Here is a 13,150-nt window from a genome sequence, read left to right as displayed (position 1 = left end):
ACAAGTCCCTGTGTGAACTTCCCTGTCATCTCTCCGATCTCACCTCCTCTCACTCTACCCCTCAGTCACTCCACTCTAACCACCCTGGCCTCCTTGTTCCTCCTCACCCAAGGACATCTGCACTGGCTTTCCTTCTGCCCGGAATGCTCTTTCCTCAGATACCTGGTTCCCTTACTCCTCTCTTTTAGGCTTTCACTTATTGGTACCTTTCCAATGAGACCTTTTCTGCTCTATCTAACATTGCATCCCAACCCCACCCTCCTCACACACAAACACACACTCCCTTCCCTGCTTCAGTGTTCGCCATAGCAACACTGTCTTCCTCCGGCTTATACCTTAGATGGTAGGGCATGTGCAGGGGCCGTTCTTCTCCCTGGAACATCCAGTCCACGTGCGTTCCAGGCCAGCTCCTTCTCATCATCAGATGTCTGCTCAAACATTGTCTCCCTAGAGAGTCCTCCCTCCCACCCAGCCCATTACATTTTCATTCAGTCTTTATGGCACTTATCACAACCTGAAATTATACTGTTTATTATACTGTTTATCAGAACTCAAGCAGAAAGTGAGCACCACGAGGACAGGACTTTTGTCAGCTGTGTTCACTGCTGTATCCCCAGCTTGGCACCAGGCTTGGCAAAGGGTACGAGGGGCTCTTCAGAACCAGGTACAAATCTCTCCAAGCAAACAATCCTTGCTCTGCTCTGAGAATGTTTTACTGACCGCAAAAATTGAAGGTGGGGTTGGGACCTGGTTCGCAGGGTAATCACTGCTGACAGGGGTCTTGGGCCCAGGTCAGCCCTAAGGTTCAAGGGGTCCCTAGGAGGAGGTGGTGGGAGCCAGGCCCCTGAGGGAGGCACTGCTTATGCCCCAGGCATGGGTCATGGGGCTGGGCCAAGCCCACGTTTGATGCATCTCTCTTCCTCTGTCTTCCATCATCTGCCCTGGTCCTTATGCACTGGGAGTCTGAGTGTCCAGGAGCTCAGGCTTGGCGTCCAGGGTGGGCGACGCAGGACCTTGGGCAAGGACCACAGCTATGTCAGGCCCGCCACAAATGATGGTGAAGGCTTGGGATTCCTCAGGTCCAGGGAGCTGGGCCGTCCCAGGCAAAGAAGTAGTAGAGATGGAGGACACAGGGGAATGAGGGGAGTGAGGCGAGGGAAGGAGGGAAGGAAAAAGTGGGGGCAGGGGAGAAATGGTGAGGAACAGGGAGGTAGAGGTGGGAGCGGGGTGTCAGGAGACAGAGCGAGATATGGGCAGAAAGAGATGTGAGGAGAGAGATGTGAGAACCAGAGAGACATTCATGAGGGTATAAAGAGGTATGGGGAAACAGGGAGAGATGTGGGGGAAGAGAGACATGGAGAGACAGATATGGGGGGTGGGAGAAATGTAGGGGCAGGGAGACAGGGACATGGATATGGGGGATAAAGATACAGATGAAGAGAGACATGGAAAGTGGGGAAATAGATGGGATGACAGAGACATAGGGGGCAGAAAGGCAAAGATGAATGTGGGAGAGAGAGGAAGAGATTGAGAGACAGGGATGGAATGGGGGCAGGGGAGGCAGAGAGAGACACTGTCAGTCCAGGGGCCCTGGCAGGCTCCATGAAGAACCGCAGGCCTGAGTCTGAGTTATGTCCTTGCCCCCGCCCACCCCCCTGTATGTCCCTCTTGTGCTCCAGCATGGTTCAGGCCACAGTCTCAAACATAAAGCCTCCAGGGACAGCCACTGCAGCTCTAGCTGACTGCTACTATCTGGGGATGTGAACCCACTCCTGCTAGATCTGCTGAGCCTTCAGGAAAGACCAGAAAATATTTTACAGTATTACTGAGGCCAAAAGAATAACATCTGTGGGCCAGGCCCAACCCACTGGCTGTCAGGTTGAGACACCTTAGCTACAGAGGTACCTCAGGGGCTTTCTGAAACACCCTCCCACCTCCCTTGTCCAGGCAGGAACAAGGGCCCTAGGACCTCAAGCTTGACCCTGGGGTTTTAAGCAGGAAGAAGGCCTGGTCAAATTTTGATTTTTAAAGACATGATCCCCTCGGGAATTCCTTGGTGGTGCAGTGGTTAGGACTCTGTGCTTCCACTGCAGGGGGCACGGATTCGATCCCTGGTGGGGGAACTAAGACCTCACAAGCCGCGTGGCGTGGCCAAATAAAAAAAGACATGATCCCCTCCACTCCCCATGCCAGAAAATACTCAGCAGTAAAACATAGGGGCAAAAGGGCCTAGATAGGGCCTGGGAGACTCTAGTATAGAGTTGCAAACTCAAGCTCTATAGGGGCCAGGCAGGGAGCTCTCCCACAGAGGAGCCCAGGCCTCCTCTGGGGCCAGACACCTGGGTCTGAATCCTGGCTCTGCAACTTACTGACTGCCTGGCTTTGGGCAAGTTACTGGACCACTCTGTGCTTCCGTTTTTTCATATGGAAAATGGGGACAAGAGCAGTTTCAATATCAAGGTTATAGTGAGTTTTCAATAAGTTATTAACTCTGTGTCTAGAAGAGAGTAAGGGCTGCTTAAATATTATAATATTATTAATAAATGGAGCAGCCACTACTCAGCTCCTACAGTTGCTTGGCATTGCCAGACTGATTTTTTTCAAGCCAGAAATTTGGAAACACGGGTGAACTGTTCAGACTTTCAACTCTGGACTCTAGTTTAGCCGAAAGCGCACCCACTGTGTGGGCCGAGCAGGACACTCACCGCGCGCAGCCGGCCCCGGTGTGCCGACGCCAGCAGGCTCTCTGCGTGCAGCTGCTTCGCCAGCTGTTCCAGAGCCCGCAGCCGCGCCTGGTGCCGCTCGTGGCGCCGCTGGAGCCTCCGCACCCGCCGCTGCAGCGCTCCCAGCGCCGCGCCCAGCCCGGGCCGGGGGTGCTGGGCCGACCCTCCAGGGCGCGGCCCCGTGGGAACCGGTGGAAGCGGCAGGGGAGTCAGGAACACGGTGGCTGGGACCTCGGGGCCCCCGGATGCTGGCCCCAGCACCACAAGCTGTACGGGGCCAGGGGCCGGGACGGCTGGGCCAGGGGCCAGGGATGTGGCCTCCTGTGGAGTTGGAGGCACGACTGGTTTCTCGGTGCTTCGGGAATTCGTCTGCCTCTGGAAGACAAGGCAAGGGATGGGGGATGGAGGACATCAGGGCCGGACTCCAAGGTAAAATTCCTCAGGAGTGGAGCGCTGAGAGTCAGCCTGCAGGAGGGACCTCCCTGAGAGGGGAGGGCGGGGGATCAGACTCCAGCAATGGGACTCTCCTGAGCTCACCTTGGCGGGCGGCGGTCCAGAGAAGATGGAGGGCACAGCATCCGGCCGCAGGTAGCGCACGCCCCAGCGCCACTGGAAGCAAGAGGGGGCGAAGTGCTCGCTGCACAGGTGCTGGTGGCAGTTAGGCACCCAGTGCTCACGCCCCATATGCCTCAGCCAGGCCTGCAGCCGGGGGCCATCCTTCAGGGGGAACCTGCCGGTGGGGGGGGGGGGGTCACCGAGATCAGGTCCAACCCCACCCCTCCCTGAGGATATGCACACCCAGAGGTCCCTGAGCTCCAAACCTCTGCCTCCCCTGGGCCAGAATCTGGCCCTGCCTCCCAACCAGGCTCTCAACCTCCTACTCACATCCAGTTCTTCAGGCTCCACCTTTCAAACATCCAGCATCAGCTCACCTCTCCCACCTCTGCTGACCCTCCCATCCCGCCTCCAGCCTCCCCTGGCTGGGTTTTTGCAACAGTCTCCTTCCTGGTCTCTTTGTCCACTGTCACTCTCCCTTCCCCTCCAGTCTGTTCCTCCATATGAATCTCAGGAGGCAGTTTACAAAATCGAACAAATCTAGAATGTGGGAGATCCCATATTCATGGGGGTAGGGGTGGGATTATAGATTAAAAGAGATTTAAGAAACATCAGATGTGGACTTTGTCTGCAACAAACCATTCTGTAAAAAGGCATTTTAATACAATTGGGGGAAACTGAACATGAATTGGGTATTAGATAATTGTAAGAAGTTAATTTTGCTAGGTGTGATAATTATATTGGTTTAACCTTCTAAAATAGTCATCTGTTGGAAAAATATTCTGAAATATTTATGGATAAAAGGCCTAATGTCTGGAATTTACTTTAAAATACTGCATTAAAGATGTACATGGCAGGAAGGTGGATGAAAAACATTAGCAAAATGTTGACAACTGGTATAACTGAGTGATAGATACATGAGAATTCATTTAAACAACTCTGTTTTTTGTGTATGCTTGAAAACATGTTAAAAAGTTTTTAAACAACTTAACAACAACAACAAATAACCCGATTAAAAAAATGGGCAAAGGACTTGAATAGACATTTCTCCAAAGAAGATACAAATGGCCAACCAGCATGTGAAAAGATGCTCAACATCATTTATCATTAGGAAAATGCCAAACAAAACCACAAGATATCACCTCATAACCATTAGAATGACTACTATACAAAAACAAACAAACACAAAATAACAAGTGTTGGCAAGGATGAGCAAACTGGAACCCTGTGCACAGTTGGTGGGAATGTAAAATGGAGCAGCCTCTATGTATGGCTGTTCCTCAAAAAATTGAAAATAGAATTACCATATGATCCAACAATCCCTCTTCTGGATACAGACCCCCTAAAAATTGAAAGCAGAGTCTCGAAGAGATATGTGCATACTCATGTGCATAATAGCATTATTTACAATAGCCAAAAGCCAGAAGAAACCCAAGAGTCCATCAACAAATGAATGGATTAGCAAAAGTGGTATATACATACAATGAAATATTATTCAGCCTTAAAAAGGAAAGAAATTCTGACACATACTATAACATGGATGAATCTTGAGTACATCACGGTAAGTGAAATAAACCAGTCACAAAAAACCCAAACACTGTATGATTCCACTTATATGGGGTATCTGAAGTAGTCAAATTCAAGGAAACAGAAAGTAGAATGGTGGTTGCCAGGGGCTTGGGGGAGGAGGAGGGAAATTGGGAGTTCTTGTTCAATGGGTATAGAGTTTCAGTTTGGCAAGATGAAGAAGTTCTGGAGGGACTTCCCTGGTGGTGCAGTGGTTAAGAATCTGCCTACCGGTGCAGGGGACATGGGTTTGATCCCTGGTCCGGGAAGATCCCACATGCCACGGAGCAACAAAGCGTGTGCGCCACAGCTATTGAGCCTGCACTCTAGAGCCCATGAGCCACAACTACTGAGCCTGTGTGCTACAACTACTGAAGCCCGCGTGTCTAGAGCCCGTGCTCTGCAACAAGAGAAGCCACTGCAATCAGAGGCCCGCACACCGCAAGGAAGAGCATCCCCTGCTCACCGCAACTAGAGAAATCCCGCGCACAGCAATGAAGACCCAATGCAGCCAAAAATAAATAAATAATTTTTTTTTTAAAAAGAAAGAAAAAGTTCTGGAGATTGGTTGCTCAACAATGTGAACATGCTTAATACTACTGAATTTAAAAATGGTTAAGAGGGGAGATTTTATGTTATGTGTATTTTACCACAATTAAAAAATTTTTTAATTTAAAATTTTTTTTTAAATGAATTAAATAAAAGCTTTCCCAGTGGGAGTGGATAGGGATTATCTGATAAGGCACCCTCTATAGGTGCCCAACTACTTCTGTGTCCATTAGAAATACTGCCACCCATTAACTGGTGCCACTGTCCCCAATATCTCTTTTTGCCCTCTTTTATAGCAATACACTTTCTATTTAGACCTGGGCTCAAGACTGTCCACAATAAAGACCTCATTTCCCAGCTTCATTTGCAGCTAGAGGTGGCCACATGATTAAGTTCTGGCCAGTTTGTTCTGAGGGAGCTGCCAGAAACTGTGAAACATTAAAGGTTTATTTTAAGCTGCTAAATGTTGGGATAGTTTGTTATGGAGCATTAGATAACTAATACAGTCAGTCATCCACATCCCACCTTCACAATGTCTTCCATATCTGTGACATTATCTACCTCATATTTTTCTTAAAATTGAACAACTTAAGTATTAAACGAAGATACCTAAAAGAGAAACTTTAAACCACAATTGAAAATGGAAAACCAGTATCAATTCCATAAATAGGAGTTAACCATAAAAATACCCGATACCTTTACTTGCTGAGGGCTATAAGGCCTGCTCTCTCTTTGTTAAAAAGGAAGAGTGGGCTTCCCTGGTGACGCAGTGGTTGAGAGTCTGCCTGCCGATGCAGGGGACACAAGTTCGTGCCCCGGTCCGGGAAGATCCCACATGCCGCGGAGCGGCTAGGCCCGTAAGCCAGGGCCACTGAGCCTGCACGTCCGGAGCCTGTGCTCCGCAACGGGAGAGGCCACAACAGTGAGAGGCCCGCGTACCACAAAAAAAAGAAAAAAAAAAAAAGGAAGGGTAAGGAGTGTTAGAGGGTGGGAGACAATCCCATCCATAGGAGACAGGACAAATAAACTCAGGCATATGCACACAAAAGAATACCACGCAGCTCTAAAATAGGCTGAAGGCACTGTATGAACTGATATGCTATTGTCAGGCATACATTATGTGAAAAAAGCAAGGTTCCAAATAGAGTATATCAGCTTTTAGTAATTGTGGCAGCCTGAATAACGGTCCCCCAAAAGATATCCATGTCCTAATCCCCGGAGCCTGTGAATATTGCATTTCATGACAAAAGATGTGATTAAGGATCTTGAGATGGGGAAAATTCTCCTACATCATCAGGGTTAGCCCTAAAAGCAGTTGCAAGTATTCTTATAGGAGGGAAGCAGAAGAACATATTACCACAGATAAAAGAGGAGACGCAATGTGATGACAGAAGCAGAGATTGGAGTGATGTGGCCAAAAGCCAAGGAATGCCTGCGGACACCAGAAACTGGAAGATGCAAGGAACAGATTTTCCCCTAGAGCCTCCTGGGGAATGCAGCCCTGCTGACACCTTTTTGGCCCAGTAAAACCGATCTGGATTGTGAGAGAATAATTCCTATTGTTTTAAGCCACCAGCAGTTTGTAACACCAGCCATAGGAAACTAACAAAGTAATAAAGGAGGAAACAAGAACATATGTTCAGACTTGCTTGCATTTGCATAAAGAAACACTGGGAAAGACACGTAAGAACGTAAAGAGGCCACCAGTGGGGAGGAGGTGGATGGGATGGACAGAGGTTGTTGGTGGGGAGCAAAGGAAGACTTCTCAGGCAAAAGGCAGACAGCGAGGGAAGTGGGGGATAGCTGGTGAATGAGGACAGAAGGGCTGACTCAGAGGAGAGCGTGGCATCCAAAGAGCAGAACCCCAGGGCACAGAGCCAGGAACTCTGGCTGCTGCAGTTCCTTCACCCTCAATCTGAGATCCAAATGTTCTCACCAGCCTCCTTCTGCCTGGACACGAACATGAAAACCCTTGTACCCGCACTTCCCACCTACTCCTGGGCAGAGACTGCCAACTGATTACTCCACGTCCACTTTCTTCTTCCTTACTAACAAACTCCAACTTTTTTGAGGCCATAATGTGCCCTGTTAGACGACTGTCTCCCAGGCTGCTTTGCAGTAGGTGGTACATGTAACTAAGTTCTGGCCAATACTTTCATGTTGGGTGAGACATCCAGGATGGTACCTTAAATGTGAGAGGGTTCTCAAATGGAATCAGAAGCAGCTCAAGGTGCAAAGGAGGAAAGTAATATCATTGAAAACCTCTTCCTAATTTGGTCTTGCTTTTATTCTCTTTTGTTCCTCTAGATGGCAACATTTATGATAGGAAATGTCCCTCTCTAAAATTCTACCTTAAGTGCACAGCCAGTGTCCTCCTTTTTTATAGAATATTTTAGTCTTGTTGGCCATTCTATCTACAGCACTGCTAGAAGTTCTTCTTTTCTTCCTTACTAACATAACTCAAAATGTCTTCAGGGTGGTTAACTGCCCAGAAAAAGACTACATTTCCCAGGCTCCTTTGCAGTTGGGGTGTGACCAATGATGAAGAACCTACCGTTGGGTGGGATTTCTGAGAAGGCTTTGTAAAGGGGACCAGCTCAGTTTAGAGTTGTGTCTCTTTTACTCTTCGTCCCTTCTCTTTTCTCCCTACCAGAAATGGTTGGGCATGATGGCTGAGGTACTTGGCAGCCACTGGATGGACATGAAAGATGGGACCCTCACCCCTGATGATTGTGGAACTGCCACATCAGTGCTCGTCTGCCAACCTCTGTACTTGCTTCATGTGAGAGAAAAATAAACCTTGAGGTAGACTGTATTATTGTTCAAGACATTTGCTGCCCTTCCCCACATGAAGATACACGTTTCCACTCTACTGACCTGACACTTACCATAGACTTGCTGTGGCCAAAGAAGTAAAAGTGATATGGGCCACTGCTAAATATGCAATTTACCAGGAGCCATTCGGTGATTCTCCTCACTTTCTCTTTTCCCCCTCCCACAAGACCACCAATATTCCAGGTAGGGGAGGCTCCTTCAGCCTGAATCCCCAATTAAGATACAGTAGAGAAGGGCCACAAATGGCCTAAAAAGGACATTAGTGTGAGTGAGGAATAACCCTTTGCTGTGGTAAGCCACTGAGATTCTGTGAGTTTGTAACTGTAGCATATAACCTAAACACGCTGATTCCTATAGACCCCATAATTTGGTAAAGCCACTATTATTTCCGGACTTTGTTACTGCCAGACAGATACAATTCCTACCTGTTAGACACCTCCCCCTGCCATTAGAGAAGACTGTCATTTGTTCCTGAAAGGGCCTAAATCACAACTAATGAATGTTTCCTTTGGCACCCAGGCAGGAATTTCAAGTTACTTCCTAGCAGCCACTTCCCTCAGTGTTTCACCTTGTTCCTTCCTAGCATCCATGCCCTCTCTTGAATCTCCTTTGGAGACTGCTCCTCACCAAACTCTTAGCTAAATGGCTTCTTCAGGAGTGACACGGATGGACCTTGAGGTGGGAATGGCTCAGCCTGTGTGAGGAACAGCCTGGCAGCCATTGGTGGGATTTAAACAACACAGACATGAACTGATTTTTATACGGTCCCTGGCTGCTATGCACAGTTCCCACTGTTCTCCTTATTATTATGTGTGAAGCACTTAGAACAGTACCTGGCATACAGTAAGTGCTCTTTAAGCAAGTTATTGTCATCGCTGTAAGGGAAGCAAGCATAGAAGTAGGGAGACCAGCAAGCATCTATCACAGCATCTCATTAAGAAATGATGGGGACTTCCCCAGTGGTCCAAAGGGTAAGACTCCACGCTCCCAATGCAGGGGGCACGGGTTCGATCCCTAGTCAGGGAACTAGATCCCACATGCATGCCGCAATTAGGAAGTCCACATGCTGCAGCTAAGAAGTCCATGTGCCACAACTAAAGATCCCACATGCCACAACTAAATATCCCGCATGCCGCAACTAAGACCCAGCACAGCCAAAATAAATAAAGAAAGACATATTAAAAAAAAGAAAGAAAGAAATGATGGCAGCCTGGGCTATGCTGTGACAGCAGAGGTGATAAGAAGTGGTCAGACTAGGAATGTGGTGGGTTTTCTTTCTTTCCTTATTTCCTAATAGTTTAGTGAGGATTCTGTCATTTGCATTTATAACTGTATTGCCAAGGAGTTAGGGTTTTTGTTGTGATTGCTGCAGGATGGGACTGTTTTGGAGGGTAGAGTCAAAGGATGGATTAATGGACTAGATTGGGGGCAGTGGTACTGAAGAAAAGAAAGGATAAAGTTGTGTCCTCAGTTCTTCAATGATTGACCCCGCACCTATCCACGAGCTCTGTCAGGGCAGGAACAAGATCTGTCAGGGTCCTTTGTGTCCAGCAGGAGCTTACTTACTACAGGAGACACTCGGAGTTGCTGACGTAATAAACAATGTCAGAGTGATATATATTAAAAAGCAAGTCTGGACATACTGATTTAGGTTCAAAAACTCCTCTGCCCTCCTCCTACCCTGAACCAGGGTCCCTCAAGGGATGGCTGGGACATGGCATTCTGAGTTTCCTGAGAAGCCCATCTGAAATGCATTCATCAAATTCATCCAACAGATATTTCTGAGCACCCACTACATGCCAGGCACTGTTCTAGGTGGTGGGGACATAACAGGGAATAAGACAGAAAATAAACCCTGCCTTCATGGAGCTGACATTCTAGTGGAGGAGCCAATAAATAAATATATCAAATATGTGGTATGCCAGAAAGTGGTAAATGTTAAAGGGAAAAACAAAGCAGGAGGCAAATAGGGAGAATATATATGTACTGGGAGAGGGTTATCATTTTACAGAGTGGTGGTCATAAAGGGAAGCTCTTTCCAGGCAGAGGGAACAGCACAGGCTTTTCAGAACAGGGAAAGGCCCTGGGGCAACAATGTGCCTGGCATGCTAGAGGTACATCGAATAAGCCAGTGACACTGGAGCAGAGTTAAGTAAGGGACAGGAGGGAGGAGATGAGGTCAGACAGAGAGTGGGGATCCAGCTCCTGTAGGGCTTTGTAGGCCTGTTCTCTGCCTGCTCCAGCCTCACCTTCTTGTGTTTACAGAGTCAGGTGGGAGCTGGGGAGGGGATCTGAGCCCTGAACAGACTGTGGGAGCAGGCTGACAAATGGAGAGGCTACTAAAATAGTGCAGTCATGCAGCTGGGAGGTGACAGTGGCCAACACCAGGGTGGGGACAAGGAAGGAGGTTAGAAGTGGTAAATTCTTGATAGACTTTAAAGGGAGAGTCAACAGGATTTGCTAATGGACTGGATGAGGAATGTGTCCTGGCCCACTTAGACTAAGGCCACCAGGGACAAGCCTGTAGTCTAGGGAAGTCAGGTTTATTTACCACAGCAATAAGGGGACTGTACACCAGAGATACTGTGGGGAGTTGCATCAAACAGAGGAAAATAATTATTATTTGGGTTTGGTGAATGGGGGAAATTTAGGTGAAATGTAAGTGAAACAGTGTTTGGATAGGCTCAAAGCAAAGCAGAACTGTGTGTAAAGGGATCAGTATCAGACCTGGATTACAAAGTGGGCCCAGGGTCTGTCTCCTTGGAAGCAATAAAGTTTGGATAGATGTGGAATACTGTGTCCAGAAACCCCTTACCTGAAGCTCTGCACCTGGATTGTAAATCAAGGTTGCTTCTCTGTGTCAAAGTGACTCAACATCTCCAAACCTTAAGTAAGATGTTTCATTCTTACGGATGTAATTTCAAACAGTAGTTTGTGATGGCCTACGATTTTAGAGAACAAAGCTTCCTAGTAAGAAAACAGCAGTCACTCAAAAGAAGGGGAGTTTTGTCACTACATCTGCAGCACGTCCCTGAGAAAAATATAGAAAATTTTTTTCCTATTAACTCTTCAGCTAGCTTTTCCCGTGTCTGTCTTTCCAGCCAAATAAATAAGAAGGCAGGTTTTTTGTTGTTATTGGGGTTTTTTTGTTTTACAGTTCAAGCTAATTTTTACTTTCTCAAGTGTGAGAAAAGAGAAGTAAAGATGACTGTAAGGGTTTCTAGCCTGAAAGACGGTAAGGATGGAAAGCTATTAACTAGGATAGGAAAGGCTATGGGAGATTTTAGGAGAGACAAAATCAGGAGCTTGGTTTCGGATGTTTTGAGTTTGAGATGCCTCAAATCCGTGGGGATGGCGAGTGGGCAACTGTAGGCTCTTTCTGAGCCTGGAGCAACCTCACTTCTGTCTACACAGCCCTCCCATTCCTCCGCTCGCCCAGTTCACTACCTGCAGTTAATCGTCTACCCCTGCTGTTTCACACATCTGCACCTTTACATATGCGGTGTTTACTGTTAGTGAAACACTGGGAATACGATCTCTTCGCAAAATGAACTAGGTCCCCCGCACTGAGGCATTTACCCTCGGGCCCGCCCCCACAGGGCCCCGCCTCCCTGCAAGCCCCGCCCCTCGCTTGTGCTCACTTGTAGAAGCTCACCGGGCGGTTGTCCGCGCCCAATTGGCCCGCATTGTTGGAGCAGTTCGGAGCCCGGCAGTACTTGGGCATGGCTGTCCAACCCAACTGGGTTTTGCCCGGTCTGAAGACTCACTTTGGTCCTCGCCGGGCGCCGCCGAACACCGCCCCGCCCGCGCTGTTGCAGCGTGCCTGACGTATGGGGCCTCGTCACGTGCCTGCGTACTGCGCGCCAGGTCGCGTTACCACAGCTACGCCCTCATCACGTGGCAAAAGGAGAAAAGCGAGAATGTCTGCGCAAAGCCGGCTCTTAGCCACCCGGACCTCATCACATGATGGGGGAGAGGTGGAGTCAAGGCGTTTCTGAGTCTGCGCCAACTCTTCAGTCTTTTTCTGTTCCACCCTATGCTTACATCCGGGCGACTGCCACTGCGCGGATAGTCGCCCTTGGGTGGGGGTGCGGGGGCAGCAAAAAGCGAGGCGAGGAGGCTTTGGCATTAGCCTCGTAAAAGTTAAAACCTGATATTTAGTGAATGATGAAAACACAGACGGGATTTTAAAAAAACTCCACAACACTCGACCAAGCATCAAGCTGAGGAGCCGTGGCTCCACCCTGCCAGACCCTCCGCTCCGCCTCTTATCTCTCATTGGTCAAAAGCGCCGCCTGGCAACCCTGAGATTGGCCAGACCGGCAGCCGGCCGCGTCCAATGGGCGGCGGCGCCAGCTTTCCCGCGGCTGTTCACTGTTCGGTGGCGGTTGAGGGGTGTAACGGTCGCCGGGCTCCGGAGCGATGATGACGGCCTTGGGGCCTGGAGGCCACGCGCGGAACGATGCAGCCGAGAAGTTGCCATCCATCATGGCGGGAGTTCCGGCGCGGAGGGCCCAGTCTTCCCCGCCCCCCGTTCCACCACTCTGCCTCCGGCGGCGGACCAGACTCTCGGCGGCGCCCGAGGACACGGTGCAGAACCGGGTGAGGAGCTGCTTACCTTGCGCGTCTCAGTTCCAGGTTCCCCTGGGTCTCCCTTGGTCCCGCCCTTAGATCTTTGGCCCCGCCTCTCAGCCCCCGGTTGGTACCCCCTCTAGCTGCTCTCTGACCCGACTAGTTCTCTAAACCCCGCCCCCTTAGCCAAGGCTCATCCCACTGCCCTGTCTCCTCCTTTCTCGGTTAGTGCCCGTCGTTCCTACTCACCTTCTCAAACCCTGACCCCACCCTTAGCCCTTGGAGCGTTGCCGGGGTTCCTCTCTGGTCCTGTACCTTGAAGTTTTGCTAATCACCTCCTAGTTCTGTTT

The 13,150-nt window shown here is 49.2% G+C and overlaps 2 protein-coding genes across 7 annotated transcripts in view; one reads left to right on the top strand and one right to left on the bottom strand.

Moving 5' to 3' along the window:
* Positions 1–474: 474 nt before the first annotated feature.
* Positions 475–12,300, bottom strand: THAP8 (THAP domain containing 8). 3 transcript variants are annotated; one of them, XM_059044011.2, is made up of 4 exons: positions 11,870–12,300; positions 3,261–3,453; positions 2,706–3,098; positions 475–1,089 (listed from the first exon to the last, which is right to left on the bottom strand). In XM_059044011.2, exons 1-4 carry the CDS (start codon positions 11,950–11,952, stop codon positions 949–951), a joined length of 810 nt encoding a protein of 269 aa, XP_058899994.1. In that variant the 5' UTR covers positions 11,953–12,300; the 3' UTR covers positions 475–948. The 3 variants fall into 3 exon arrangements, with proteins under 3 accessions (XP_058899994.1, XP_058899995.1, XP_066875307.1); XM_059044012.2 differs by having other exon boundaries at positions 11,884–12,300; XM_067019206.1 differs by lacking the exon at positions 11,870–12,300 and adding an exon at positions 11,044–11,118.
* The window catches only part of WDR62 (WD repeat domain 62), a 45,028-nt gene continuing 44,144 nt past the window's right edge, over positions 12,267–13,150 (top strand). For all 4 annotated transcript variants that reach the window (XM_067019006.1, XM_067019007.1, XM_067019009.1 and 1 more), the window contains exon 1: positions 12,267–12,830. In XM_067019006.1, the coding sequence (XP_066875107.1) occupies positions 12,651–12,830 (180 nt within the window). In that variant the 5' untranslated portion in view covers positions 12,267–12,650. The remainder of the gene's footprint in view (positions 12,831–13,150) is intronic.

Source organism: Kogia breviceps, chromosome 18 (assembly GCF_026419965.1).
Source record: "Kogia breviceps isolate mKogBre1 chromosome 18, mKogBre1 haplotype 1, whole genome shotgun sequence".
Lineage (NCBI taxonomy): Eukaryota > Metazoa > Chordata > Mammalia > Artiodactyla > Physeteridae > Kogia > Kogia breviceps.
Note: the sequence above shows the minus strand (reverse complement) of the source record. Positions and strands in the feature narration are given on the sequence as shown.

Bases quoted from the DNA above. Each gene is read 5' to 3' on its own strand.
- THAP8 (XM_059044011.2), bottom strand. From the start codon at position 11,952: ATGCCCAAGTACTGCCGGGCTCCGAACTGCTCCAACAATGCGGGCCAA. The intron at 3,454-11,869 runs GTGAGCACAAGC...CCCCACCGGCAG, and splicing joins CGCCCGGTGAGCTTCTACAA to GTTCCCCCTGAAGGATGGCC. The intron at 3,099-3,260 runs GTGAGCTCAGGA...CTTGTCTTCCAG, and splicing joins CTGGACCGCCGCCCGCCAAG to AGGCAGACGAATTCCCGAAG.